Source organism: Rhineura floridana, chromosome 7, assembly GCF_030035675.1.
Source record: "Rhineura floridana isolate rRhiFlo1 chromosome 7, rRhiFlo1.hap2, whole genome shotgun sequence".
NCBI classification, from domain to species: Eukaryota; Metazoa; Chordata; class Lepidosauria; order Squamata; family Rhineuridae; genus Rhineura; species Rhineura floridana.
In genome coordinates this window covers 35,691,491-35,719,198 of record NC_084486.1, presented here as the reverse complement: position 1 = coordinate 35,719,198, position 27,708 = coordinate 35,691,491, and the positions used below count along the sequence as shown (strand labels likewise).

The following is a 27,708-nucleotide window of genomic DNA, read 5'->3' as shown; positions in this document are numbered from 1 at the left end:
AGAATAAATTATCCAATATAAGGAAATATACTGAAATGCATAAACACACGTTTACTCACAAAAAACAACCATGCCTGCGGCTTTGCGCACAGATCTGGGAGTAAATCCAGTTGAAATTAGTGGGAGTTCCGAGTAAACATGCGGGGATGGACTAAATTTACACCGCAGTCCTAGGCACACTCGGACTCTATGGGGCGGTGCTTCTTAGTAAACATGCACAGCATTGCGCGGTCGATTATAAATGAAATTTACCCGTCTCCTTTAGAACCACCGGCGAGTCTTTTGGTCTTCATTGCAGACCGCGCTAGTAACAACCCCTCACTAGGGGGCAGAAGAATGACTCAGCAAGGGGAGAAGTTCGTATTTACTTACTTCCGGGGTATAATCTCAAAGTGAGGCCCATTTGCGTAATCATTAGGTTAACAGATACCATCAAATCCAGATCAGGCGTCTGCCTGTTTATCCCCACGGCAATAAACAGGCCTCATTTTATAGTCGCGCGATCGACCGCTGGCAAGGAAACATTAGCAGGTAAGTGAAAATATAAAAAAAGCGTTCATAGGTCTGCCGTTGAGCCGGTTCGCAAATTTCCCTCTTTTATTCCTGGGTGGGGGGTACTTTTTCCGGACAGTTTGTTTCTAGCAGTAAAGTTTTGTGAGGGGCCTGACTTGGATTGAGGCTGTGTTTACAAGTGTTCTAGGGGCATTTCAGGATCAGTTGGCAACGAAAGAGTGCAAAGATCAGGGCCAATACACTTTTCGGCTTTCTAACGATGAGCCTGCTCTAAATACAATGCTTGACGAAATAGTCACAACCGGTACCGTATGCTCCAAAAAGCATGCTGTACACTGGAATTATTGGTGATCCCATAGATCCCCCCGCCGCTCTTCAACTAAACTGTTGGCACCATTGTTACTTTTTCCATCCCCCTCCGTTTATCGTTGCTTTAGGTGCTCCCGCGGAAGACGTTTTTGCTCTTTTGCGATGGGCTCTAAAGTCTCAGTGGATGATTCGGTGCGCGTGGTGATAGTCGGAGGGGGCTTTGGCGGCATTGAAGCGGCCCACCAGCTAAAGTATTGGGGGATCCCCTTCCTCCTCGTGGACGTGAGGGATGCCTTCCACCACAACGTTGCTGCGCTCCGTGCCGCCGTCCAGAGTGGTAACTTTTCGTTCGGGGTTTCCTTAACTTCTTTTCACACAACTCCCCCCCCCGGCTGTTCATTCTCTGCCGGTGTTCAGCTAGCCTTGGAGGCGCCTCCTGTGACTGCTTCACTTTCTGTGCGTGAGCCTGGTTTTGCAGCTGGCATTTAGGCTAGTCAATAGAGAGCTTGCACAGGCTAGCTGGCGGTATTGCGCCTCCTGCTGGACTTCAGGTGGGTTATTTGGCTTCTCCCCCCACCCCTCCTTTGTTTTTAAAAGCGCTGTGTGAATTATTCATCTGTTCGTTCATTTTGCACTCTTTTTGTTTTAAACAAAAGAACATTTTTCTTTAAAGAAAGGGGATTGGTTGGAAGATTTTTCATAAGGACATTTTGGGATGGATAGCCAATCAGTGCCATGCACTTTTTCCCCCTGCTTCAGATGTACAGAACTGTGTTATTTTCCCACAGAGCTTGGTGTAATCATCACCATCATCTTTATTTATTTATTTCGTTTATAAATGGCTTCCCAAAGCGTTTCACCATACAATAACATATATAAAACAATTTAAAAAGCTGTTAAAAACAATTTAAAAATTATAGATATAAAAACAAAAACAACTGTATATACATACAATAAATTAAATTTATTTTATAAATTTGGGGACACCTCTCCCCAAATCTCCTAATGCTTTGGAGTGAATGCAGTAAGGGTATTCCAGACAGCCTTCCCTGGTCTTAAGAATGTTGTATCTTCCTTTATCAGGGTTACACATAACATCTAATACTAAATGGGATAAAAATGTTAGAAGGTTTGTTGAAACAGGAAAGCCTTTAGCAGGTGCCAAAAATACAGGGGAGAAGGTGCCAGTCTAATATGCAGTGGGAGGGAGTTCCAGAGAGTAGGTGACACAACACTAAAGGCCTGATTCTGACATCATGCAGAACAGACTTCCTGATAGGATGGTATCTGAAGGATGCCCTTTTGTGCAGAACACAGTGTTTGGTTGGGTGTGCAGGTGGATGAAGTTGGTTTTTCAAGTATTCTGGTTCCAAGCTGTATAGGGCTTCGTATACAATGCCAGCACCTTGAGCTTAGCCTGGTAGCTAATTAGCAGTTAGTGCAATTCGTTTAGCAGTGGTGTAATATGATGGTGATATTCTGCCCCAGTGAGCAGTCAAAGTACTTCATTTTGCACCAGTTGCAGCTTCTGGGTCAGCCTCAAGGGCAGCCCCATGTAAAGTGCATTACAGTATCCAATCTGGAGGTTACCAGTGCATAAATGATAGTGGTTGGGCTATTCCATTCCAAAAATGACTATAATGGCTGCATTACTAACCAAAGTTTGTAAAAGGCGCTCTTAGCCACTGAAGTCACTTGAGCCTCTAGCAACAGAGATGGATTCAGGAGCATCCCCAGACTATGAACCTGCTCGTTCAGGGGAAGTATGACCCCACCCAAAGCAGGCAGTTACTTGGACTGGAACCACCCACCCGCAGTGCCCCAGTCTTTCAAGGATTCATTGTCAGTGTATTGGCCCTCATCCAGCCCCCAACAAGTCTAGGCACTTGTCCAAGGCTTGCACGGCATCTCCCAATTCAGAAGTAATAGAGAAATAGAGGTGGGTATCATCAGTGTATTGACGACACTTCTCCCAAAGTCTCCTAATGCTTTGGACTGAAAGCAATAAGGGTACTTCCAGACAGCCTTTCCTGCTTTTAAGAATGTTGCATCTTCCTTAATCAAGCTTCTGCAGACACCTTTAGATGGCAATTTGTCTAAATTTGAAAGGCCTTTGAAGGTTCTGCTGCTCATTCTTCTGAATTTGGCCTTGAATGTCTGCTCCAAAGTCCTGCCCGATAGGACAATAGTTTTTACCCTGCTTGTTTGTATGAATGCATCCTTCTACACATTTATTTTCCCTTTCCCTCTTTATATAAGGGCAACATAAATCTGAAGGCCCAGAATAGGGGCTTCTGGGCTGAATCCATTCCCACCAGAAACCACCTCAAGCGATTGTCTCCCTTTCAGTGTGTGCATATTATTTACCATCTTGAATGAGGAGAGAGAGAACTTCTTTGCTTGTTCATACAGGAGAAGTGGGTAGGAGATTAGAAAGGAAACACTATTTCTTTCAGTCTTCCTGTGGCATGGAAGAAGAATAAAGGATACAGCGTGCAGAGCTATTGCCAGGCAATGATCCCTTGGGCCTAAAGTAGGGGAGTAGGGTGCAGCGGTGGAGAAGAAAAAGACTAAGAGATAGCAGAGTCTACAACTGATTCTGTCAAAAGGCAAAGGTTTGCCTTAACGCAAGCATGGAGGCTCCCAGAGAGGAGATAGTGGCCACTTTGCTCCTCCTTCAGTCCTGTGGCTGCTCTGAGCTAAGCCATGGCTTGCTTAGCGTGTTGTCTGAACCTGGGCTTTTAACTTATCTCACTCCAGAGAAACCATGATCTGTAAACCAAGAACAAACCTTAGTTACAGCTCATGATTTGTCTGGAGCAAGACAAACCATAAGTCTGGGTTCAGGCAATATGCTAAACCAAACCATGGCTTAACTCACAGCACCAGGAAGGCTGGAGGAGGAACAAAGTGGCCACCATGCCATCTTTAGTTCACACAAAGCAATGGTTAGGTTTAGCATTGCATGTGAACCTGATCTACATGTGGGAGGAAGTCTTGGATTTTAGTCTGCAGCCCCTTTCCAAAATGAGCTCATCCAGCAAAATTTGCCATAGAACAACATCCTCCTACAGCACTCTCTCACAATTTGAAATATGCCTACTGGTCCAAAAGAGTTGGTGACCCTTGAAGCACCTGATGTCAGAGGAACCCACTACAAGATAGGTGGATGCGATAGGAAAAAAGGAAGGGCAAATCACAGAGATTCTAGGAACAATCAGAAAATAAGACAGAAGCAAGGAAAGTACAATAAAGGAGAGAGGAAAACTGGAGCTCTTTTGGACCCCAGAGATTGCCGAGGGTGCCCCAAAAACTCACTTATCAATCATAGCTCTGACTTAACTTGTTGGTGAAAAACACTAACAGGCAGGAGCAGCCAAGCTGGCTCATCTTGCAGAAGTGGCTTAGAACGGTGCCTGCACATTCTGCTTCATAACTTTATTTCTTGGAGGGTGTTTTTTAAAATGAAAGCTTAGAGTCTAGGGTCCCTTCTTGGGGGCACCAGTGAAAGCCTTTGTGAGTACCGAGTTGGTGACCCTGGCCTAGATAATAAAAGAGCCTGGTTTTGCCACATGGAAAGAGCCAACTCCAATGCATTACAGCAACTGTAGCCTCATTTCTTTCCCTACCCGTGTTGTTCCCCCACCCCCAAAACACACTTGCTGGATCTTTGTCTACCAGGGCCTTATGCTGTGAAACCATGTGTTTTTAAAATGTTCTATAAATCTTTGGGCAAACTTTGGTGCTGTACAAATTGATAAGCTGAACAAGCTTACTGGCAACCTACTGTTATTTCCCACCCTCCTCCGTTTTTTGCTGTCCTAGGCAGACAGTGAAATCAGGTTTACTGAGCCCCTGGTGGCAATATTGTCTCAATGGTTCATAATGCCTTCATGTCTGCTCCGACAACACAGTGTTGTAGGGGTATTATTATTTTAAAATTAAACCAGTTCAGGATACTGGGTTTAAATTCGTTGTGATTTAGCAACTTCAGAAGCCTAAGGCCCACGAGCAGTACCTAATCCTGTCTGTTCTGTCCCGTTTCTGTGTTGTAGTTTTTAAAGATTGGCCGTGTTTTCTTTGCGTTTAGAAATTGGTGGTTGTACTACTTACTTACTTTAGTAGAAGTGCAGGACAGAAATAAATATATGTACACTCGCAACATAACCTTTTGGGAGCCTTAATGTTGGTGGGATGGAACTATATGTGGTCTATATATGCAGCAGAATGAGGTGGCTATGAATTGTGGTAGTAGACGGGACCCTAATGTTGTTCTTTCATTCAGCTTTTCTCTTTTCAGTGCAACCCTGTTCACTGTCCATAGAAACTAGCACAGAAAGTTTCACTAGAGCTTTTCCGCCTCTGTTATAGGTTGTTGTGTTAATTTGCTGTGAGTATTTTGTGTGTGGGAACATTCAGAATGTAACCTGCGCCCCTGCAGTCTGTTCATACTACTTAGGGTTTCTACTTTCTCACTCTGCCACACATACGGACCAGGCCTTACATAGGTATTGAATCTCTAATTCTTTGTATTCTTGCTCTCTGAGTATTATTAGCTGGCTAAATATTCCCTTCACAATTTTGCAGGATTTGCCAAGAAAACCTTCATCTCCTTCTCTGCGACCTTCAGAGATAGTTTCCAGCAGGGTCTGGTAGTTGGAATTGACTTGGAGAAAAGGCACGTCCTGTTGAATGATGGAGAAGTGAGTGCATTGAGATTAAAAACCTATGGTGACTTTGTCGGCATTCCTTGTGTGAGAAGCTGACCCTCTTCTAATTTTTTTTTTTAAGGAACTCTTCTTTTCTCACCTGATCATTGCCACAGGAAGTGATGGGCCTTTCCCTGGGAAATTTGGCAAACCCATTGACATGCAGTCTGCTATTCAGACCTATGAGGACATGGTTAAGGAGGTGAGGTTGAAAATTCCTTTCAGTAGGAAACTGGATTTTCTCTGACCACCTGCCTTTCCACTGTGTGTGTGTGTGTGTGTGTGTGTGTGTGTGTGTGTGTGTGTGTGTGTGTGTGTGTGTGTGTGTGTGTGTGTGTGTGTGTGTGTGTGTGTGTGGGTGTGTGGGTGGGTGTGTGGGTGGGTGTGTGGGTGGGTGTGTGGGTGGGTGTGTGGGTGGGTGTGTGGGTGGGTGTGTGGGTGTGTGTGGGTGTGTGTGGGTGTGTGTGGGTGTGTGTGGGTGTGTGTGTGGGCCTAGACTGGTTCACCAAGGTGTCACCTATAGCAGACCCCTAGCAAGATGGCAGCTGGGCAGGTCCAAATATTCACTCTCAATGTAGTATTGCAGTTGGTGTCGGGCCAAGGAGACAGTAAACTAGGATTGCTGCTGGTGTACCTTCCAACCTGCTGCCCGGCAGCTTCTCTGACTGAGCTGGCGGAGACTGTCTCGGGTATGGTATTGGAGGAGCCCGGAACAATAGTCCTGGGTGATTTCAATGTCCATGCTAAGGCTGCCTCTAGTGTTCCAGCTTGGGACTGCATGGCCTCCATAACTACCATGTGGCTATCTAAAGTTGTCACCAGCCTGACACATAGGGGAGGGCACACTCTTGACTTGGTTTTTTGCTCCAGATAGAGGAAGGGGTGGTTTGGAGATCAGGAGGGTGGATGTCACCCCATTGTCATGGTCAGACCACTTTCTCGTAAAGTGTAGACTTATGGCTCTGAACCTCCACTGCAATTGATGGTCCGCCCCTGGAGACTAGTGGAATCCACAGGATTCCTGAATGCCCTGGACGTGTGGAGCAGGTGACCCTATTGAAGCTCTTGTCATGCTGGAGGACACTGAGGCGCATCAAGCTCTTAAAACAATAACCCCTGAGCACCCTCTCCAGTATTTTGGAGCCTGGTTTGCACCTTGGTACACCAGTGAACTAAGGGAAATGAGGCTGGATGACTGCTAGAGCTCAAGTGGCAAAAGACGTGCTGTGAGGCTGATCGGGCACGAGTAAAACATCATAACCGTGCCTCCTGTGTGGTGGTGAGGGCGGCGAAGAAGGCCCACTTCTCTGTTACCATCGCATCCTCAAGTAGCCATTCAGTGGAGCTTTTCCATATTGTCAGGGGTCTGTTGATATCGACTCCAGGAAAGGGAGTTTTATACCCTTTGGAGGCCCACGGAGAATTGTTTGCAAGGCATCTAGAGGATAAAGCTGCTCTCCTCTGTAGCAATCTTGATGCCCCGTCCACATCTACTATAGTCCTCAGTGAGGTGTCCAGTGCAACGTCTGCTGCAACTTCTTCAGATTGGTTTCAGTTGATGCGGCCTGATGACGTGGACAAGGTGCTTGCGGCGATGCAGCCAGCAGTGTGTCCTCTTGACCTTTGTCCTTCTTGGCTTATTAAAGCTTGCTGAGGGGGGTTGACTGAGTGGATTCAGGGTGTGGTCAACATGTTGTTGCAGGAAGGAGTGGTTCCAGCTGCCCTGAAAGAGGCGGTGATCCGACTGCTCCTGAAAAAGCCCATCCTAGACTCATTGGTTTGTGACCACTACTGCCCAGTTGCAAATGCCCCCTCTTTATGGAAGGTGGTTGAGAGGGTTGTAGCGCAGGAATTGCAAATACTGTTGGATGAAACCGATTGTCTTGATCTATTCCAATCGGGGTTCAGGCCTAGTTATGACGGATGACCTTTATCGGGAGGACGGGGAATGTGACCCTGTTGTTCTTATTTGATATCTCAGTGGCTTTTGATACTACTGATCATGGTATCCTTCTGAGCCAACTTAGTGAGATGGGTATCGAAGGCACTGTTTTACAGTGGTTCCAATCCTACCTCCAGGGTTGTTTTCAGAGAATAGCACTGGCAGTTGTGCTGTGGGGTGCCACAATGTACCATCTTATCCCACATGCTGTTTAACATCGATGTGAAGCTCTTGGGAGCAGTCATCAGGAGATTTGGAGAGAGGTGTCAGCAGTATGCTGATGATACCCAGCTCTATTTCTCTGTAACATCTGAATCAGAAGAGGCTGTGCAAGCCCTGGCCCGCTGCCTGGACTCAGTGGTGGGCTGGATGAGGGCCAATAAACTGAGTCTGAATCCTAGGAAGAGGGAGACACTGTGGGTTAGTGGTTCCCGACTTTGGATAATTGATCAGTTCCCTGTTTTGGATGGGGTCGTACTCCTTCTGAAAGAGCAGGTTTGTAGTCTAGGGGTGCTCCTGGATCCATCTTTGTCACTAGAGACCCAGGTGACGTCAGTGGCTAGGAGTGCTTTTTATCAGCTTCAGCTGGTAAGACAGCTGCGACCATTTCTGGACCGGGATAATAATAATAAATAATAGTAATAAATTTTATTTTTTAGTCGCCTATCTGTCTGAGTTAACGGACACTCTAGGCGACTTACAATAACCAGGATAAAATACAATATACAATCAAAAAAGTACAAAATTAATCTAAACATCAATTAATACATTATAAAAGCTCATCCACCCCGAGGATTCTGTAGGCCTGCCTGAATAGCCAGGTTTTTAAGGCTCGGCGAAAACCCATCAGGGAGGAGGCATGTCGGAGATCGAAAGGGAGAGAGTTCCAGAGAGTGGGGGCCACAACCGAGAATGCCCTCTCTCTGGTCCGCACCAGCCTAGCTGTTCTGGCTGGTGGGACCGAGAGAAGGTCCTGTGTGGCTGATCTTGTTAGGCGGCATAATTGGTGATGCTGGAGGCGTTCCTTCAGATAAACTGGGCCGGAACCGTATAGGGTTTTAAAGGTCAAGACCAACACCTTGAATTGGGCCCGGTAGACAACTGGTAACCAGTGCAAATCTCTTAGCACCGGGGTAATATGCTCCCGGCGGCGACAATGTGTAATCAAACGTGCCGCCGCATTCTGTACCAGCTGCAATTTCCGGACCGTTTTCAAGGGTAACCCCACGTAGAGCTCATTACAGTAGTCTAAGCGAGAGGAGACCAGGGCATGTATCACTCGTGGGAGCAGATGTACAGGAAGGTAGGGTCGCAGCCTCCGTATCAGATGCAGTTGATACCAAGCTGCCCGGCTCACTGCCAAAATCTGAGCCTCCATGGACAGCTGGGAGTCAAGAATGACTCCAAGGCTGCGGACCTGGTCCTTCAGGGGTAATCTTACCTCATTGAGCACCAAGTCGATATCTCCCAGCCTTCTTTTGTCACCCACGAGCAATACCTCGGTCTTGTCAGGGTTCAGCTTCAGTCTGTTCTCGCCCATCCATCCACTTACTGACTCCAGTCACTTGGACATAGTATTCACAGTCAACTCTGGTGAAGATTTAAATGAGAGATAGAGCTGAGTGTCATCCGCATACTGGTGACACTGCAGCCCAAAACTCCTGATGATGGCACCCAGCGGCTTCACATAGATGTTAAATAGCATGGGAGAGAGGATAGAACCCTGTGGCACACCACAATTTAGAGGCCAAGGGTCTGAAACCTCATCCCCCAACGCCACCTGTTGGTACCTGCTAGAGAGATAGGAACGGAACCACCATAGAACAGTGCCCCCTATTCCTAAACTCTTCAGGCGATTTAACAGGATACCGTGGTCAACGGTATCAAAAGCCGCTGAGAGATCCAGGAGGACAAGGAAGGTATGTTCTCCCCTATCTAACGCCCTCCTCATATCATCCACCAGAGCGACCAAGGCTGTTTCAGTTCCATGCCCAGTCCTGAAGCCTGATTGGAATGGATCTAAGTAATCCTGACCACTGTTGTCCACGCACTGGTAACCTCCAGGCTGGATTACTGTAATATGGCCTATGTGGGGCTGCCCTTGAGATTGGTCTGGAAGCTGTAGCTGGTGCAAAATGCAGCGGCGTGACAGGCCACTGGGGCGGGGTATCGCCAACATGTCACTCCTCTGCTGAAAGTGACTGCCTATTAGGAAACGGGCTAAGTTCAAGGTTCTAGTTTTGGCGTACAAAGCCCTACATAGCTTGGGACCAGGATACCTGAAAGATTGTCTTACGCCTTATATACCCAGTTGATCACTATGCTGTGCAGGTAGGGGCCTCAGGAGTTCCATTCCGCACAACATAGGAAGCTGACCTTTAGTGTAGTGGCACCTACCTAACCTTTGGAATTCCCTCCCCTTAAATATTAGACAGGTGCCATCTCTGTTATCTTTTCGGCGCCTACTGAAGACCTTCCTCTTTCAACAAGCCTTTTAAGTAAAGATCTTATCCCATTCTGCGTCTATTTTGGAATTGCTTTTAAATAAGTTTTTAAAGCTTTTTAAAAATATGTTTTTAAATGTGTTTTGTTTTAATAGATATTAAATCTGTTGATATGATATTTTATAGTGTTTTTAGTGTTTTTGTTTGCCACCCTGGGCTCCTACTGGGAGGAAGGGTGTGATATAAATTAATTAAATAATAAATAAATAAGTAAATACAATTTGTGAGTTGGAGATCTCTGCTTCAAATCTCAGTACACGCCTGAACTGACCTAGGTGACCTTGGGCAAGACTCCTTTCTTCCGGGTTTAGCTCACTCACTATCTCATCTACTATATGGCAATAATGATTTTGGCCTGCTACAGGGTTGTTTGTAAGGGTCTTTTGAGGTACTTTCATTATTAATAAAGGGAACTTTCTTGGTCTCTTGCCCACTCCCCATGAGATTTGCCATTTTGTCCAAGTTTTCAAAATGCTCGTGTCATAAAATAGCTTCATAGAGCCCACTTACACATCCTGTTAAGATGTATAAACCTGTGTAAAAGATGATTGTAAAAAAGCATGTGGACAAGATGATTGTATTTTATTTATATTTGCGATGTGGCTAACCTTGTAAGTTTCCATACGTGAACACGATGAACTAGAAAAGAGGTAAATGTAAAATGTAGTAATTTTGCTTGAGCCCCACCAACAAAAGCCAGCAAAACTGAACAGCACAATTATATGCATGTTTACTCAGAAATAAATTACTTTTGTGCTCAGTAGGGCTTACTCCTAGTAAATGTGTTTACAATTACAGCTTAAAGACAGATTTTGCTTCCCGAAGAAAGTCAATGCGATAGGGTGCCTAGACTGGGTGTGGGGAATCAGTGGCCCTCCAGATGGTTTGGACTCCAACTCCCATCATCCCTGACCACTGACCATGCTGGCTGGGGCTGTTGGGAGTTGGAGTCCAGCATCTAGAGGGCCACAGGTTCCCCATTTCTGGCCTAGGGGTGTTGGGCTTGAACCAGGGTCTTCAAATCTCCACTTGGCCATGAAAACTCCCTTGATGATTTTGATCTAGTTGTGCATTTTTTGAGCCAAACATCCCTTACAGGGTGGAGGTTACTATAAGGGCAAAAGTGTGTCTGTATTCAGAGGACTGTTCTTAGCATCTGGGAGGAAGGGCCAGATAAGTGTCTTAAAAGATACTCAGGTTTTGGTCACATGAATCCTGGGTAAAGTGGCTGGATCAGGTTAGCCAATGTGTCTTAAATGTGGCATAGAAGTTACTGGATGCTCCAAAGTGCCTGGAATTTTATACTTGGGTCCTCTTTTAAGTGTAGCACTGCCAGCACTTCTGGTAGGGGAGATGGCCCTCTCATCTTGAAGACAGGGATGTGAATACTAGCCTGCTGGGTGTTGAATTATCCAAGCCCCTCTAAAGCTGTTGCAATTTATGAAGGAAGGTAATATAATAACATGACTCTTGTTTCTCTTTCTGGTCTTGAAAGGTTGAAAAAGCTCCCCGCATAGTAATTGTGGGGGGTGGTTCTGCTGGTGTCGAAATGGCTGCTGAGGTTAAGACAAAGTATCCCGCCAAAGAGGTAGGAGGCACAAGTTACGCTAACATCTGTCCATCTGTTCACTACTTTATTGTTCTGGTAATTGAAATCTTCCTCAGAACAGGCAAAGGTTGCAAGGAGTTTTTGTGATTCTCTAAAGGAGGAACTAGATTTTTTAAACTAAATCTTGAGGAGAAACTTACCATATCATTTCAGACTCATGGCTTCCCCCCCAGAATTCTGGGCCTTGCAATTTAATAAGGGTGCTAAGAATTCTGTTAAAAAAGATTTTTAATCCCCCTTGCTGAACTACAGTAGTTTGCAGAAAGGAGCATCTCTTAAAACTCTTTGTCTGTAGTACAGGTATGCCCTTAACATTCCCATAGTTTCTTCTATTTCTTTTTTTCTATACACACTTTTTACTGGTAACTGCAATTCTCTGCATGCTTACTTGGAAGAAAGTTCCACTATGTTCAGTGGGCCTTGCTTCCAGCTAAGTGTGCGTAGGATCACAGCTGAAATTACTAGTTTTTAAGTGAAATGGTGTTCAGCCATTTTTCCTCCTTCTCTTTTACTTTGTCTATAAAATGTGTGCTGAATTCTGCAGGATTCCTCTTTTTGCTCTTGGTTAAGAAGAGAAGTTGCAGTTTGTCTTGCTTGGATCAGATCTTGACCTTAAGGCCAATTCTGCTGTCCTGCTCCAGAATGGTAACCCAGGGACTCCATTCTCTTTGAGTCTATAGGGAATTCTAGCCTGCAATGCTTAGGCTACTTATTCTCTGCCAAAGTTTTCCTTTCGCTTGTTTTTGTTTTTTGGAGGGCATCTACATCTTGTTTCTAGAGCAGTGTTCACTGCCACTTGCAGATTAAGAAACATGCCAGTGTGGCAAACATGAATTTGGAAAGTTGCATGATTTTTTAGGCTCTTAGTGGCCACATTTGGAGCAAAGTGGGTGCAATTGGTAAAGTGTTAACTGTGATTTACCAGTTGCACCCTTTTAGCTCATCTGTTCGTGCTGGGAAGAAAGAAACCGTGTTACCTGGCTTAATATTGTCTAAACCAAGAATTGTGGGTTTCTTCTACTCCAAGCAAACCTTGATAAACCAATTGTTTTGGGCTTAACAATTGTGGTTTGGTTGAATGAAACAAACTATGTGATGAGTGAAGCAAACCATGATCTCTGATTTGGATGTAATACTAAGTCACCAGTGATGTTGTGTTTTCTCCCCAGTGTGAGCAGGCTGGAGCAAAGTGGATACATTTGGCTCATGCATGGTAACTCATGCTTTATTGTGATTTACCATGATGTGAGAATGCTGCTTATATTATAATAAATGTATGTCTAACTTGGTACTGTAGAGAGGCAATGGGTCTTTGCTAATAATGTTCACCAGTTGAACATAGTGTGGTATTTGTGTCCCTAGGTCACCCTCATACACTCAAAAATGGCATTGGCAGATGCAGTAGTGCTCCCCAGAGTTCAACAGGAGGTGAAGGAGTCTCTTATACAAGAGGGGGTACACCTCTTGTTGAGTAGGTACATATCTGATTTATTGCATGTATATAATTGTTTCCAATGACTGAAGAAGACCTTGTCCTCGACACCTTCCCCTTAAATGCTTCTAGACCAATTAAGGGCTGCTTCAAATGAGATCTTTTTTTTGTACTTTGGTATACATACATTGTGCATCTCAGTTAAACTATGGACATGTAATTTATTTACCTTCTTTTAAAATAATACACTGGAGTAGCAATTGGCAAAGGAGTTTTAGCCTCTGCTTCTTCTACTCTAAGCCAAACCATGATAAGCTAAGGATTATCCTACCAGGGAGGGCTCACAACACACCCTGGTTTATTCAAACCTTGGGCCTGATGAAATAGCAGGGACGATGGCTAGAGTGACAATAGAGAAAAACTCGATCTGCTTCAGACCGAACACAGGCTAGAGCTCATTTCGCCATCATGTGGCAGTGATGGCAGTGAAGGAAGCTCACTTTTCTGCCATGATTGGTCCGCTCAGTGTCATCTAGCAATGCTTTTCCAGGTGGTCTGGGGTCTTTTGGGCTCTGGCCCTACACTGGATCCTGAGCCCTCAGTTGCTCACTGTGACATGTTTGCGAGGCACTTTGCAGATAAAATCAGGCCATGATAAGACTTTTGTTAAAGAAGCCTTCGTTAGACCTTACGAATCTTAACAACTTCTGCCCAGTCTCTAATCTCCCCTTTTTGGGCAAGGTGATTGAGAAGGTAGTGGCTGCTCAGCTCCAAGTTTTCCTGGGTGAATAAGATTATCTAGACCTTTTCCAATCAGGCTTCAGGCCTGGTCATAGGATAGAGACTGTCTTTGTCACCCTGCTTGTTGACCTATGCCAGGTATGAGATAGAGGGAGTGCATCCCTGCTGGTGCTGCTGGACCTCTTGGCGGCTTTCGTCAACCATGGTATCCTTCTGGGCTGTCTAGCTGGGATGGGATTGGGAGGCACTGTTTTATGGTGGATTTGCTCCTACTTGGAAGGCAGGTGTCAGAAAGGGGTGCCAGGAGACTACTGCTCAGCCCCCTGGCCACTGGCTTACGTGGTCCCACAGGGTTCCACTCTGTCTCCCATGCTCTTTAACATTTATATGAAACCACGGAGAGGCCATCCGGAGATTTGGAGTACAATGTCATCAATATGCTGATGACACAACTCTTATCTCTCCCTACCATCTAATTGCAGGGATAGTGCTCATCCTAACTTGGTGCCTGAAGGACTGGATGTGGGCTAACAACCTGAAATTTAATGCAGACAAGATGGAAGTGCTGGTCAAAGGGAAGGTTGTGCCAGGGATAGGGCTGCAACCTGTTCCAGATGGGGTGATACTCCCCTTGGAGGAGCAGGTCCACAATTTGGGAGTGCTCCTGGATCCTGCTCTGCAACTTGAATATCAAGTGGCTGCGATAGCCAGGAGTACTTTTGGCCAACTCAAACAGGTCTACCAGCTGTGCCCATTCCTGGAAGTGGTTGACTTGGCCACAGTGACACATGCATTGGTGACATTGAGGCTTGATTACTATAACATACTCTACATGGGGCTGCCTTTGAAAACGGTTCAGAAATCGCAGTTGGTTCAAAATGTGGCATCCAGAATATTAAATGGATCAAGGCACAGGGATCATATCACCCCTGTGCTTTATTGACTCTGTTGGGTCCCAATTTGTTTCCAGGCCCAATTCAAAGTGCTGGTTTTGACCTTTAAAGCCCTAAATGGCCTTGGACCAATGTACCTGAGGGACCGCTTATGCCCATATGTACCTGCCTGGGATTTAAGATCAGCTACCTCTGATCTCCTCTGCACATGTGGAATTACAAATGTCAGACTGACAAGCACACCCTTTTCAGCTGTGGCCCCCCAAACTTTGGAATATACTCCAAGAAGCCCACTGTGCTCCCTCCCTGATGGTGTTCCGGAGACTTTTGAAAACCATCCTGTTCCAGAGGGCCTTTGGGAGGGACTGAAGGCTGAGCTTGAAACTGATTTTATTCCTCCCCTTTTTCTCTTTAGTCCTCTTTCAATATCACTCCCCTAAATTTCTTCACTATATTTTGTGTATTTTTAACTATTTTGATGTTTTTTGTTTTTATTGTGAGCCACCCTGAGTGCCCTATCTTAGGGTAGGGCGGGATAGAAATAATTTTTTAATAATACTTGTATATATTTTAATGGGAGTAATGGTTAAAACTCATGCAAATTGAGACATGCAGTGTATGTATTTTGCATTTGAGGATCATACTCTATTACAAAAAAAGTCCCATTTAAAGTGGCCCTTGGGGATTAGATACTATATTAATTAGACTTGTGACTTCTGAGTGGATTGCTGTTCCTTTTTAATCCAAGTTACTTAGTAAGAGGACAGTGTATATTTTGACTGAAAGTCCCTCTGACCCTGAGGCATGTGCAGTCCTCCCCTGGACAAATGCCAATCTAATTTATGCAGTTAGAAGTTGCTCATATAATACTTCAAAGATCTTCTCTATAATCTGGAGGGTTAGTAACACGTACCTGTTCTTTAAACAAAACCGTGAGTTTTGAACTGGAACATCACTTAATCTTGAAGTGGGACATGTCTAAAACAGGGGTGGGAGACATCAGGCCTGGGAGCCAAAAGCAGTCCTCCAGGCCTCTCTGTCTGGCCCATTAGACTCTCCAGGCCCTGCCACATGTCCAGTTCAAGGCCATATTCCAGCCTGCTCAAGTGTCTATTTGCTGAAAAAGACCCCCACCCTTGCTCTAATGATTAAACTCAACTGACATCCTTTCAAGGTATACCTTAAAGCATAAGGGAGTGGGAGTACCATTGTACCAGAGGTTCAATGCAGTATGTATATTTGCTTTTGTTTTTTGGTCACTTACAACAGGTCAGAAAGTTAATAACCTGGATTCACTGACTTTAAACAACTTCAAAGAGAACATGATAGTGAAGACAGACAACGGCACAGAGATTGTAACTGATATGGTGATTCTCTGCACTGGAATAAAAGTCAATTCCTCAGCATACAGCAGTGCATTCAGTAAGTTATTTCTCACCGTGCCCTCCTGTTTCAGGAAATAAATGTAATTCCTCGAACGCTCACATCTCGATTCTAAATTGGCATTGTGTATCAGTTTTGCAGTTAGTTTTAGAAAGAGGCAGGCTAGCTGTGTTTTATTGGCTAATGCTGATAACTTTTAGAAAGGTGACCTTATGTTCATCTAGCTGGCCCCTGCATGTAGAGATGTTGAAACATCAGTCTTAGTTGTGTTATTTGGAAATAATTAAGGGAGTAAGTCCCGCTAAACTCCTTTTAAGCCCTAAATGGCCTTGGACTAGTTTACTTAAGGGACTGCTTACGTTCTAGCCTGCATCTAAGATCATCTACCTCAGGTCTTCTCTGCATGCCTGGAATGAAAGAAGTTAGATTGACAGGCACGTGGGAGAGAGCCTTTTCCATTGTGGCTCCCAGACTTTGGAATTCCCTGCCCTGAGAAGCCCGTTTTGCTCCCTCTCTGATGGCCTTCCGGAAACTTGTCAAAACTATTTTGTTCTGGAGAGCCTTTGGTTGGGACTGACGGGTCAGCCTGATACTGTTTTAAGCTTTTTATTCTTCATTTTTAAATCTTAAGTTCTTTTAGTCTCACTTTTTTATACGTGCATGCACATATATACATGCATGTTTGTATGCGTATGCATGATTGCATTTTATGTATGTATGTGCATAATGCATTTTATGTATTTTAATAGTATTTATGCATTTTAATCTACTGTAATGTTTTGTGTTTTTATTGTGTATTTTATTATGTATGTATGCGTTTTTATTGTAGCCGCCCTGAGTGCCCTATTGTAGGGTAGAAGGGCGGGATAGAAATATTTTAAATAAATAAATAATAAATAAATAAACTCAATGGATTGTACTGTGAGGGATAACACTTGGTGTTTTAATCAAGTGTACACCATGTACTGTCTCCCTTTTTAAAAATAAAACCACAAAAACCAAAACCTGAAACTGGTGCTTTTGATATATCCATTTTATGAAGTGAATATGCAGGCCAGGTTTATAAGTAGCTACTTGTCTTGCAGCCATGAAAAATTCATTTCCATATGACCAAGACTACATAGTATATAGTTTCATTTAACTCCTTAGTGACTTAATTCTTTCCTCTGTGATCCATAGGTAACAAGCTGGCAAGAAATGGTGCTTTGCAAGTGAATGAGTACCTTCAAGTTAAAGGATATGATAACATTTATGCCATAGGTGATTGTGCTGATGTAAACGAGCCAAAGATGGCATACCATGCTGGGCTCCATGCAGGTGTTGTGGTGACCAACATCATCAATAGCCTAACACAGAAACCTCTGAAAGCCTATACACCTGGTAAGGTTTGTCTGTGGCTTTGTCACTCTTCTGTATGTCTTCCATAAATGTGCATTACAGGGGTATTACAGCAACCTCCATAATTGCATCAGTGTTTGAAAATGCTATTTCATGGGATTTCCTGCAGTCAGTACATGGATGGATCATACCATACGTCCTTGAGCATCTTACCAGGTTGTTCATGTGGAAAAGGATAGTCTTAGTAGAATAGTAGAGTTGGAAAGGGCCTATAATGCCATCAAGTCCAACCCCCTGGTCAGTACAGGAATCCAAGTTAAAGCATACCTGTCCAGCTGCCTCTTGAATGCCTACAGTGTTGCAGAGCCCACCATCTCTCTAAGTAATTGGTTCTATTGTTGTTGTACCACTCTGTTAGGAAGTTTTTCCCGCTGTTCATCTGAAATTTGGCTTCTTGTAACTTGAGCCCATTGTTCTGTATCCTGCACTCTGGGATGATCGAGAAGAGATCCTGGCTCCCCCTCTGTGTGACAACCTTTGAAGTACTTAAGAGTGCTATCATATTTCCCCTCAGTTTTTTCTCTTCGCAAAGTTAAGCATGCCCAGTTTTTTCAGTCTCTCTTCATAGGGCTTTGTTTCCAGTCACAGTCCTTGTTGCCCTTGTCTGAACCCATTCCAGTTTGTCTGCACCCTTCTTAAAATGTGGTGTCCAGAACGGGATGCAGTATGAGGCCTAACCTGTGCTGAATAGAGGGGAACTAGTAGTTCATGCAATTTGGAAGCTATACTTCTTTTAATGCAACCTAAAGAGCATTTGCCTTTTTTTGCAGCCATGTCACACTGCAGGCTTATATTCAGCTTGTGATCAACAACTATTCCAAGATTCTTCTCACACGTAATATTGCTGAGCCAAGTATCCCCTTCTTATAATGGGGGTTTCTTTTTCCTAGTTGTAGAACTTTGAAATTTAACAGAGATAAGTGCATTCTGTTTTCAGCCCGATGCTCCAGCCTATTAAGATCAGTTTGAATTTTTTTTTCTTCCAAGGTATTAGTTATTCCTCCCAGTTTTGTATGATTTGCAAATTTGACAAGCATTCCATACACCTCTTCATTCAAGTCATTAATAAAAATGTTGAAGAGCCTTGGGCCCATGACTGAGCCCTTCTTAACTTCCCCCCAGTTTGAGAAGGAACCATTGATAAGCACTCTGAGTACGATTCTGTGACCAACTGTGGATCCACCTGATAGCTGTTCCATCCAGCCCATATTTAGCTGGCTTGTTAATCAGAATATCATGGGGCTTTGCTGAAGTTGAGATGTATCTACAACATTTCCACAGTCTACCAGGAAGGTTACCTGATCAAAAAATGTGATAAGTATGGCAGGCTTTGTTCTTGACAAATCTATGTTGTCTTCTAGTAATCACTGCATTGTTTTCAAGGTGCTTACAAATTAACTGCTTTATAATCTGATCCAGAATTTTCCCAGGGATTGATGTCAGACTGACTGGTCTCTAGTTCCCAGGTTCCTCCTTTTTTGAAGATAGGGACAATATTAGCCCTCCTCCAGTCATCTGGTACTTCACTCATCCTCCATGATTTTACAAAGATAATAGACAGTGGTTTTGAGAATTCTTCAGCCAATTCCTTCATTACTCTAGAATAAGATTCTTTGGGCCCTGGAGATTCACAGTAATTAGATATTCTGTGACCATTTGTCTATCAATCTCAAGCTGCAATCCTGCTGCTTCAGTTTGTAATTCACATTTGCCAGGAGGGTCATAGACCCTCTTTTGGGAAAAGTCTGAGCCAAAGCAGGAAATTAGCACTTCTGCCTTTTCTTTGCCATCATCTTGCCATCCTCACTGAGTAGCTGCCATGTCTTTTCTCTGTATTCTCCAATGTATATACTTGAAGAAAGCTTTTTTGTTGCTTTTAGCAGTTTTAGCCTTCCTGACTCCATCCCTGCAATTCCATGCTACCTGTTTATACTTGTCCTTTGTGACCTGGCCCTTCCACTTCCTATATGTGTCCTTTTTGTTTCCAGGTCATCTCTTAAGCTTTTTGTGGAGCCACATTGGCTTCTTCTGCTGTCTTCCACCTTTTTTCCTTGTTGGAATTGTTTGCAATTGTGCCTTTAGAATTTCCTTTTTTAGAAGCTGCCACCCATCTTGGACTCCTTTTCTCATTAGGGTCACTTGCCATGGGGACCGTAGTTATCATTGTTCTGAGTTTATTAAGATCTGCTTTCCTGAAGTCCATGGCTACTCTCAGCTTTTGCTTCTTTTGAAATCAAGAACTGAAGTATAACATGGTCACTTTCCTTCAGAATTCTTGTAACTGCCACTTCACCCGCTAAGCCATCTCTATTGGTTAGAATTAGTCAAGGATAGCTGATCGGAAAGTTGGCCTTACCATGAAGTGTCCTTCTGGTGAGCGGGGAGTGGAGCATAGCGGAATGGGTTAACTCAACTTCTGAAAAAAGTGTTAAGACAATGGCCAGCCAGAAGGGGAGGGAACCGCCCTCTAACAGCCAGTTGTAACAAAGCTGAACTGCCGAGGCTGGCTATCAAAGTACCACAAAAAACCTCAACATGTGAACAGTGAATAGTAAAAGAAAGAGGAAGTATAGGAGGTTGTCATGAGAGGCCATCCCTACACTGTCCAGGTTACCGCACGAATGAGAACCACCTAGGGGCCTCGGAGAGGAGGCCCTTCCTACCCATCGGCCTAGGTACCCCTGCAGAGCGAGGCTGTATGCTCCACTCCATGCTGACCAGAAGGACACTTCATGGTAAGGCCAACTTTGCGTTCTTCATCAGCGGTGCAGTGGACCATACAGGAATGGGATGTACTGAAGCAGAATCCTGCCGAAAGCTGCATCGGCGGGTGCAAGTATCTAATAAAGGTGGATGGATGTGTCCATGTAGCATCCCTGCAAATTTCCTCCAATGGTTCCTCCCTGTCGAGTGCAGCCGTGGTAGTGGCCCCTCTGACTGAATGGGCAGTAATGCCCCATGGTGGCTTCTGTGTTTAACCTGATAAGCCAAGCCCATGCACTCCCTGACCCACCTGCTGATGGTAGATCTGGATACCTTACATCCCTGAGCACACGTATTGAACGAAACAAACAATGACTCTCTCTTTTGGAAGGGTTCAGTCCAGCCCAGGTAGATCCAGAGAATGTGCTTGGCATCAAGCTTGTGCCATTCCTTTTCCCTGTGATGAACAGGATTGGGACAGAAGGTGGGTAATGTAATGTCCTGTCCTCTATGGAATACGGAACTAACCTTGGGAGGGAAGGTAGGATCAGGCTGAAGTACCACCTTATCAGGATGGAATGTGCAGTGTTCTTCCCTGGTGGAAAGTGCCCAGATTTCTTCCACTCTCCTAGCAGATGTTACCGCCATCAGGAACACTGTCTTAAGTGTTAAGTGTCTTAAACGAAATGGAGCGGGTCAGTTTGAAAGGTGGAGAACAAAGGGCTCTGAGAACCAACAACAGATCCCAGGAAGGAAATCTGAGTAGTGCGGGGGGAGAGAGAATGGCCGCTCCCCTTAGGAAATGTTTAACCTTAGGGTGACTTGTTAAGGAATAGCCTCCTGCTAGGGGAAGTACTCTGCCCAGTGCCACTGCTTGCCACTTCAGAGTGTTGGGAGCCAATCCCTGTTCCAGGCCATCCTGAAGAAAGTCTAGGATGACATTCACTTGACACTCCCTATCCAGTAGATGTTTGCATCTGTGCCACTGGTTGAAAGCCTTCCATGTGAGTTCATAGATCCTCTGCGTGGAGGTCCGGCATGAGGTCAATATGCTGTTGACAACTTTGTCGGACAGACCTTCCTCCCTCAGCGACTGCCGCTCAATCTCCGTGTGTGGAGCTGTAGCCAGGCCAAATCTGGATGGAGAAAAGGCCCCTGAGAGAGATCTGGTCTTCGGGGAAGCTGCAAGGAAGGGGCAGAGCTGAGGTTCACTAGGTTAGAGAACCATGGATGCCTAGGCCAGCAGGGAGCTATGACCACTGCCTGGGCTTTAGGGCTCTCACCCTGTGAAGGAACCTGGTCAGGAGTGGCAGGGGCAGAAAGGCATATAGAAGCCCCCAGGGCCAGTTGGCTGAGAAAGCGTTCACCTCCTGAGCCTCCTGAGCCTGGGACTCACAGAACTGGGACATGTACCTGTCCAGTTGCACATTCCTCTGGGAGGCAAAAAGGTCTAGACATAGGGTGCCTCACCTCTGTGAGAGTTGCAGGAATATGTCTCTGTGGAGCGTCCACTCGCCCTGGTGTATCTGTTCCCTGCTCAGCCAATCTGCCTAGGTGTTCAGTCCCCTTCACATGAATTGCCAAAATGGACACCAGATGGTGCTCTGCCCATTGGAATGGAAGAGGTCTCTTCCTGTAGGGGGCCTGGCTTTGTGCCCCTCTGACAATCTACATATGCTTTGGCTGTGACATTGTCAGTCTGGATCAAGACGTGGACTGGGGGTAGGATGGGTGGGAACTTCTAGAGTGTGAGCCAGATCACCCTGAGTTCCGGCCAGTTGTTAGACTGTTTGCATTCCGGCCTATGCCACTTCCCTTGGGCAAAGGAGTAAGGCATGTTGCCCCCCACCCCAAAAAGCTGGCATCTGTGGTGATGACTGTGGCTGAAGCGTTCCAGAATGGAATCCCTTTCATCAGATTGTGCTGATGACCCCACTGCAATAGTGAATCTCTCACATCTCTGGGAACCAGGATGGGGCCTGTCCAACAGTGGGTGATCTTGTCCTGGTAGGGCAGCAGAAGCCGCTGTAAAGCCTGGGCATGGAATTGTGCCTAGGTGACTGAGTCGATGGCTGCTGTCATGGAACACTGAAACTTGGCTAAGTACATCAAGTGTACCTGGTTGCTGTGTAGGAAGGCAAGGAGGTGACCCTGAATCTTGGATATCCTGTCTGCCAAAAGGAACTTGGCCTGAACTGTGTTTATCACCACTCCCAGATGCTGTAGACATTGGTATCAGATGGTTATTGGCCTTGTTGATGACGAAACAGTGGTCATTGTGGCAGCTGATGGTAGCTGCCACATCCTGTCCCCTGAATTGATGATGATCGGACCAAAAGGTCTAGATAGAGGTATACATGTACCCCTTGAAGATGTGGAAGACCCAGTATGGCTGCCATGAGCTTTGTGAACTTGAGAGGGACAGATGAGAAGTTGAATGGCATGGCCTTGTATTGGTATTGATGTTGATCGTGGTCGAAGTGTAGGAAGTGGTGATACGCCTCCGTGAGGTCTATAGATGCTAGGAAATCTGGTTAAATTGCTTCTGCAATGGACTGGAGAGTCTCAATCTTGAATTTCCTGGGCTGGATGAATCAGTTCAGGAATTTTAGATCCAAGAAGGTGTGGAAGTTGCCATTGAGTTTGGGCAGTGTGAAGAACACAGAGAAGACCCCAGAGGAATGCTGAAGCTTTGGTACCAGTTCTATGACGCCTATCTCAATAAGATGGGATATGGTGTCTAGTGTTCTCTGCAGTTTTTCTGGATTGCACGATGGCAGTGCTGACTGCCACCAGTCCCAGTGAATATCCCTTCCGGTGTCTAGTATCAATCTGTCAGATGTGGAGGTTGCCCAGGCATTGGCAAATATCTGTAGCCTGCTCCCCACCTGGGACCCCATGGCATCATGACTGGGACTGCTTGGTATTGGATGTGGTCTGGCGCTGTCTGCTGAAGTAGCCACCTGTTGTACTGGAACAATGTTGCTGGCGTGAAGTATTCCATGATGAATTCCGGGAACCCCAAAGCTGTCTGGTGGTCCTATAGGTAGATGAGTTTCCTTTAGGGCAAAAGGACTGTCCAGGTTTCTTATAAGACTGGCTCTCTTCCCTTTTCCATGCAGTAGGTAAGGCCTTTTTATCCTTGGTTTCCACCAGTGGCGAGCCAGTGATTTGCCAAAAAGTTGTCCCCCCCCATGTGAAGAATAGACAGATTGGCCTTGGAGTGGTGATCTACCATCCATTGCTTAAGCCAGATGTTCCATCTCATGACCACGGAGTACTCCAAGGTGCATGCTGAATATTGGAGGCTATCCAGAGACAAATTAGCCAGGAATTCTTCTTGGCCAGTTTGGTAAGGCCTTCTCTAGCATGCCTGGCATCTGGTGGGATTTCCTCCATGAGTGCCCTGGCCCTAAGAAGGAATTATCCTCATGGATAGGGCCGAAGCCTTGTGTGCACACCTAAGTGCAGAATCGCTATGCCTGTTGCTCGGGTCTGACAAGGTGTCCCCCTCTTTAGGGATAGCCGATTTGGCCCCTAGAGCAGATATTTGCTTGTCTATGGCCGGAACCTTCAGGCTGTTCCTCATGGAAGAAGAAAAGCTATATAGCTTCCTAGATAACACGTGAGGTTTCTTGGGTTTAGCTGGTTGTTCCCATTCCTCTTTGACTATGTCCTTGAAGAATTTAGGAAAGGGAATATTGGTGAGACATTCCTCTGACCTGGGAAATACATCTGACCCTTGTTGCCCCTCCTTCACAAGCTCTGACTGGCTGGAGGTCTCCTTGGGAAGCTCTAGTTGAAGGCATGCCATGGCCTTGGTGACCAGAACAGGGTGTCGGGGGGAATACAGCCTCTTGCGGGTGGAAGGAAGTGGAATGTTATCCCCTGATAAATCCCCTTCTTCCCTCTAAGAATCCTCTGCTCCTGAGGACTGCAGCTTGCCCACCACTAGGTGATCAGGGTTAAGTGAGAAGGCACTAGAGGGACTCGGGATCCTGGAAGTGTGCCTCTTGCCCATGACATTAGATTTGCGAGAGCCCTTGCCTTTATTCTTTTCCTTTTCTAACTGGGCTAGAGCTGGATGATGAAGAAGGGAGGAGACTGAAGTGGAGGAAGATGAAGGGAGAATTGTGTCCTGCTGTGTTTTGGTCACTTCTTAAGGGAACAGGCTAAATGCTTAGCTAAGGAAGCCCCTCCCTCCCTTATCATGGCCTTACTGAGCTATGCCATCGTAGATGATGGTGCCATGTCTCCAGATGAATGATGTCTAATTTTCCTAGATGATCTTGGAGCTGTGGAAGCACCAACTTCTTGCTCACGCCCCCCCCCCCAGTTGCTTGGAAGGAACCTGAGAGGGAGGCACCCCCTCAGACAGAGAAGACAACATAGTGTCTGCCACCGAGGCTAGTGTGCTGAGAGGGCTATCCCTCGACAGTGTTCCCCACTGCTGAGGGACATGACCTCTTCCTTAGCCGAGGAGTGATGGCAATGCTCTCCTCTGCAAGCCATAACTGAGGCTTTTTTTTTTGTAGGAGCTGCAAAAAAACTTCATGCAGTGGCTGATCAGGATAGAGCCTGCTGCAGTCCAAATTGGGGGAGGGCTGCAACTGTTACTGCTTTGGCACGCAGCTCCGTTCCCTCCCCAGAACTCGTTCCCTCCCCCCCCCCCACTGAAGAGATCGGGCCTTGGACAGCTCCCGGCTACCTCCCTAATGGGCCCTCGGTGCTGGGGGTGGTGCTCTGGCTGGTGCCTCCCCTGCTCAAGTGCACCAGAAAAGCAATGGTGTAGTTAAGAAGGGGCTTTCCTCCCCCGGAATACATCCTGGCTATCTTCTTGGTCGTGCCACTCCAGTCACGTCTAGGCTGATGCTTCCCATCTCTCTTCAGGGAAGATGGCTGCAATGAAGTAAAGGAGGGGGCTGGGATGATTCCCTATTAACTCCCACTGTGAAAGGAGCCTCCAGAAGCTAACATGCCACACCCAGACCACAAAAGTGGCTCTTCCCCCTCTGCTCTCCAAGTTGTGGAGAAATGGGCTGCAGTGGAGTGAGGAAGGGGCCTGGGATGATTCTTGGCTACTAACCCACTGAAGCACCTGCAGGCATTGAGGCAGAAAAAAAGGCCCCCTTCCCGCCCCTCAATCTTACTGCCTAATCACTGACGGGTGGGATTAGAAAGAGAAGGTAGCTGTTGTTGAAGGTGGAGAGACTGATACCTTTTCTCCGCTGTACCTCTTATGGAGATACAGGCGAACTTGGTTGACCCTGGTCTTGCTGGAGGCAGAGTCAAGGCTGGCTGTTAGAGGGCAGTTCCCTCCCCTTCCGGCTGCCACAACCCTTTTTTCAAATGTTTGACTCTGCCTTCAGGAGTTAACCTGTTCCTGTATGCTCCACTGCCCTGCTGACTGAGAACCTCTAGTTCCTTCCTTCACTTTCTGTAGGAGAAAGTTAGCAGCAACACAAGCCAGGAATTTTGGAGGGGCAGTGTTTGGCAGAATTTGTCTCCCAATAGATATTGGGGTAATAAAAGTCCACCATCACTACTACATCATGTCTCCTTGAAACATTGGCAATTTGCTTTTCAAAAGTTTCATCCTTGTCTTCTCCTTGTCACCAGTTAAATGTGTGAACAAGCCCTAGACTGCTCATGTACGTGGGAAATATGGACTATAAAAAAATTGGGAGAATTAGATTGATTTAAGTAAATAATCTAGTTTGTAAATCTTTGTCTTCCCTTCAGGATCACTCACCTTCCTAATTTCCCTGGGAAGAAATGATGGAGTGGGCCAGATCAGCAACTTCTATGTGGGGCATCTTTTAGTAACTGTTGTCAAAAGCAAGGACCTTTTTGTCTCAAAAAGCTGGAGGAAGATGGATCAGAGTATGCCTTACTAGATAGAAATTAAAGCTTAAAAAAAAAAAAAAAAAACACCCGTCCATTCAAAGCTACACTTTTTTTTTTTGCACTGGTGCTGTCACTTCTGCATCTCTTCTTGCCAGCTCCCCTACTTTCTATAATATGTTTAGTACATCTCACCCAAAGCTATATTTCACATTGGACCTTGGGGTTCTATTTTTATTTGGCTCACGAGCTGTAATGGATTCTGTAAGAAACAAAGTTGTTGAATTAAAAGAAAAAGCAAGCTATGTTTTCTATTTATTCAACTCTCTGGTGTGGTATACTTGAGTTTGCCATGTTTTTTGTATATTAGCCTAAATCTTCAAGCAAACAATTGCCCTAGGAAACATTCTCCCCAAAACTATGCTAGCTTCTATGATGTATGACATCCTGAGCCTCTAAACTCTTATAATTCACTTGCTGTTATTTTTTCTTTATGGACATTTTTTTCTGGAGTTTAAACCTTGGGGTTGGAGACTATTTTTTTAACTCAGCAGGATTACCTTCTTGGCAAATATGGTAGGACAATAGCAGAAGTTCTATTTTTTTTTTTTAAAGTACAAGTCGAATGCTTTCCTTGGATCAAGAATGTGAGATTAAAAACCTTCTTTACATACCTACCAACTTGGGTGTGTATTGAATTGTTCTGATAAAAACATGTAAAATGACAGAAGTGTCTTACTCTGAAGTATTTTCTTGCAAATAAGACTTATGCTGACAAAATAACTTTCTTGACAATGCCACAGAAGCAAGCTAAACTCTTGTCATTGATTGGTTTCAAAGGGGCGTAGTCATGACAACTTTAGCTGGCTTACAGCCATCGTCTATTTTCAAGTGGACAGGTAGAGAAGTAGGAGGTCTGTATATTTAAAAAAACACATTCTGTTAACCATTACTTTTTCTGTATTCAAAACTTTCATAGATTATTAAACATATCAACTTCTTTTGGTTAATTCAAGAATCAAACCTAAAACAAAAAATGATCTTTGTCACATTGCTTCATTTGCCCATATGGGTGGATTAGATGAGGCAATTTATTGAAGCTGGTTTTCACCTAAAGATTTAGTCAAGGGCTAGGCTGTGAACCACTTGATGCTTCTTATTACTAGGATTTTTGCAAAGACTGCTAGACCATGCTTGCTGTGATGCAGCAAAACATTTCTTGTGTTCTTAAGCAAGAATTCAGTTTTCAGGATCACTTAACACAGGTGAAGAGATACTGAATGCAATATTGCTTTGTAAATTTAACATGGCTGTAGACCACTATGATGCCGGGGGGGGGGGGGAGGAGATCCTACAAGGCTGACCACACCTCTCCAGGAAGCTAGTTATCTTGCATAGATGGCTGAAAAGTGCTGAATTCATGTTTTATTCCTTCATGGAGAAGGAATGAAACTAAAATTTACTTCAAAATAAACTTTAGAACATGCTGGGTCCTATCCAAGTAGAGCTGAGCACTTCAAGTATCCATTTAAAGCTTTCCAGCTGAAATCGAGGAGACTTGCATGTACCCGATATTTTGAAAAAGCAACTTCCAACTACCATTTGTGACTGAGTGACTTCCATATTCCCCCTCAATTTGTTGTTGATGGACAGATTCTGCAGTGTCTTCTAGTGTTGCAATACTCCAATATAGTGAATTCTGCAATTCTTTCCCAGTGGCAAACACCA

General features: G+C 45.1%; 1 protein-coding gene across 1 annotated transcript; it reads left to right on the top strand.

The window, feature by feature from the left end:
* The first annotated feature begins 274 nt into the window (after positions 1-274).
* On the top strand, positions 275-26,285 carry AIFM2 (apoptosis inducing factor mitochondria associated 2). Its single transcript, XM_061635217.1, has 9 exons — positions 275-531; positions 951-1,159; positions 5,410-5,525; positions 5,614-5,733; positions 11,473-11,565; positions 12,949-13,057; positions 15,922-16,074; positions 17,215-17,415; positions 25,879-26,285. The coding sequence occupies exons 2-9, from the start codon at positions 985-987 to the stop codon at positions 26,031-26,033; spliced, it is 1,122 nt and encodes a 373-aa protein (XP_061491201.1). The 5' UTR covers positions 275-531; positions 951-984; the 3' UTR covers positions 26,034-26,285.
* The last annotated feature ends 1,423 nt before the right edge of the window (positions 26,286-27,708 follow it).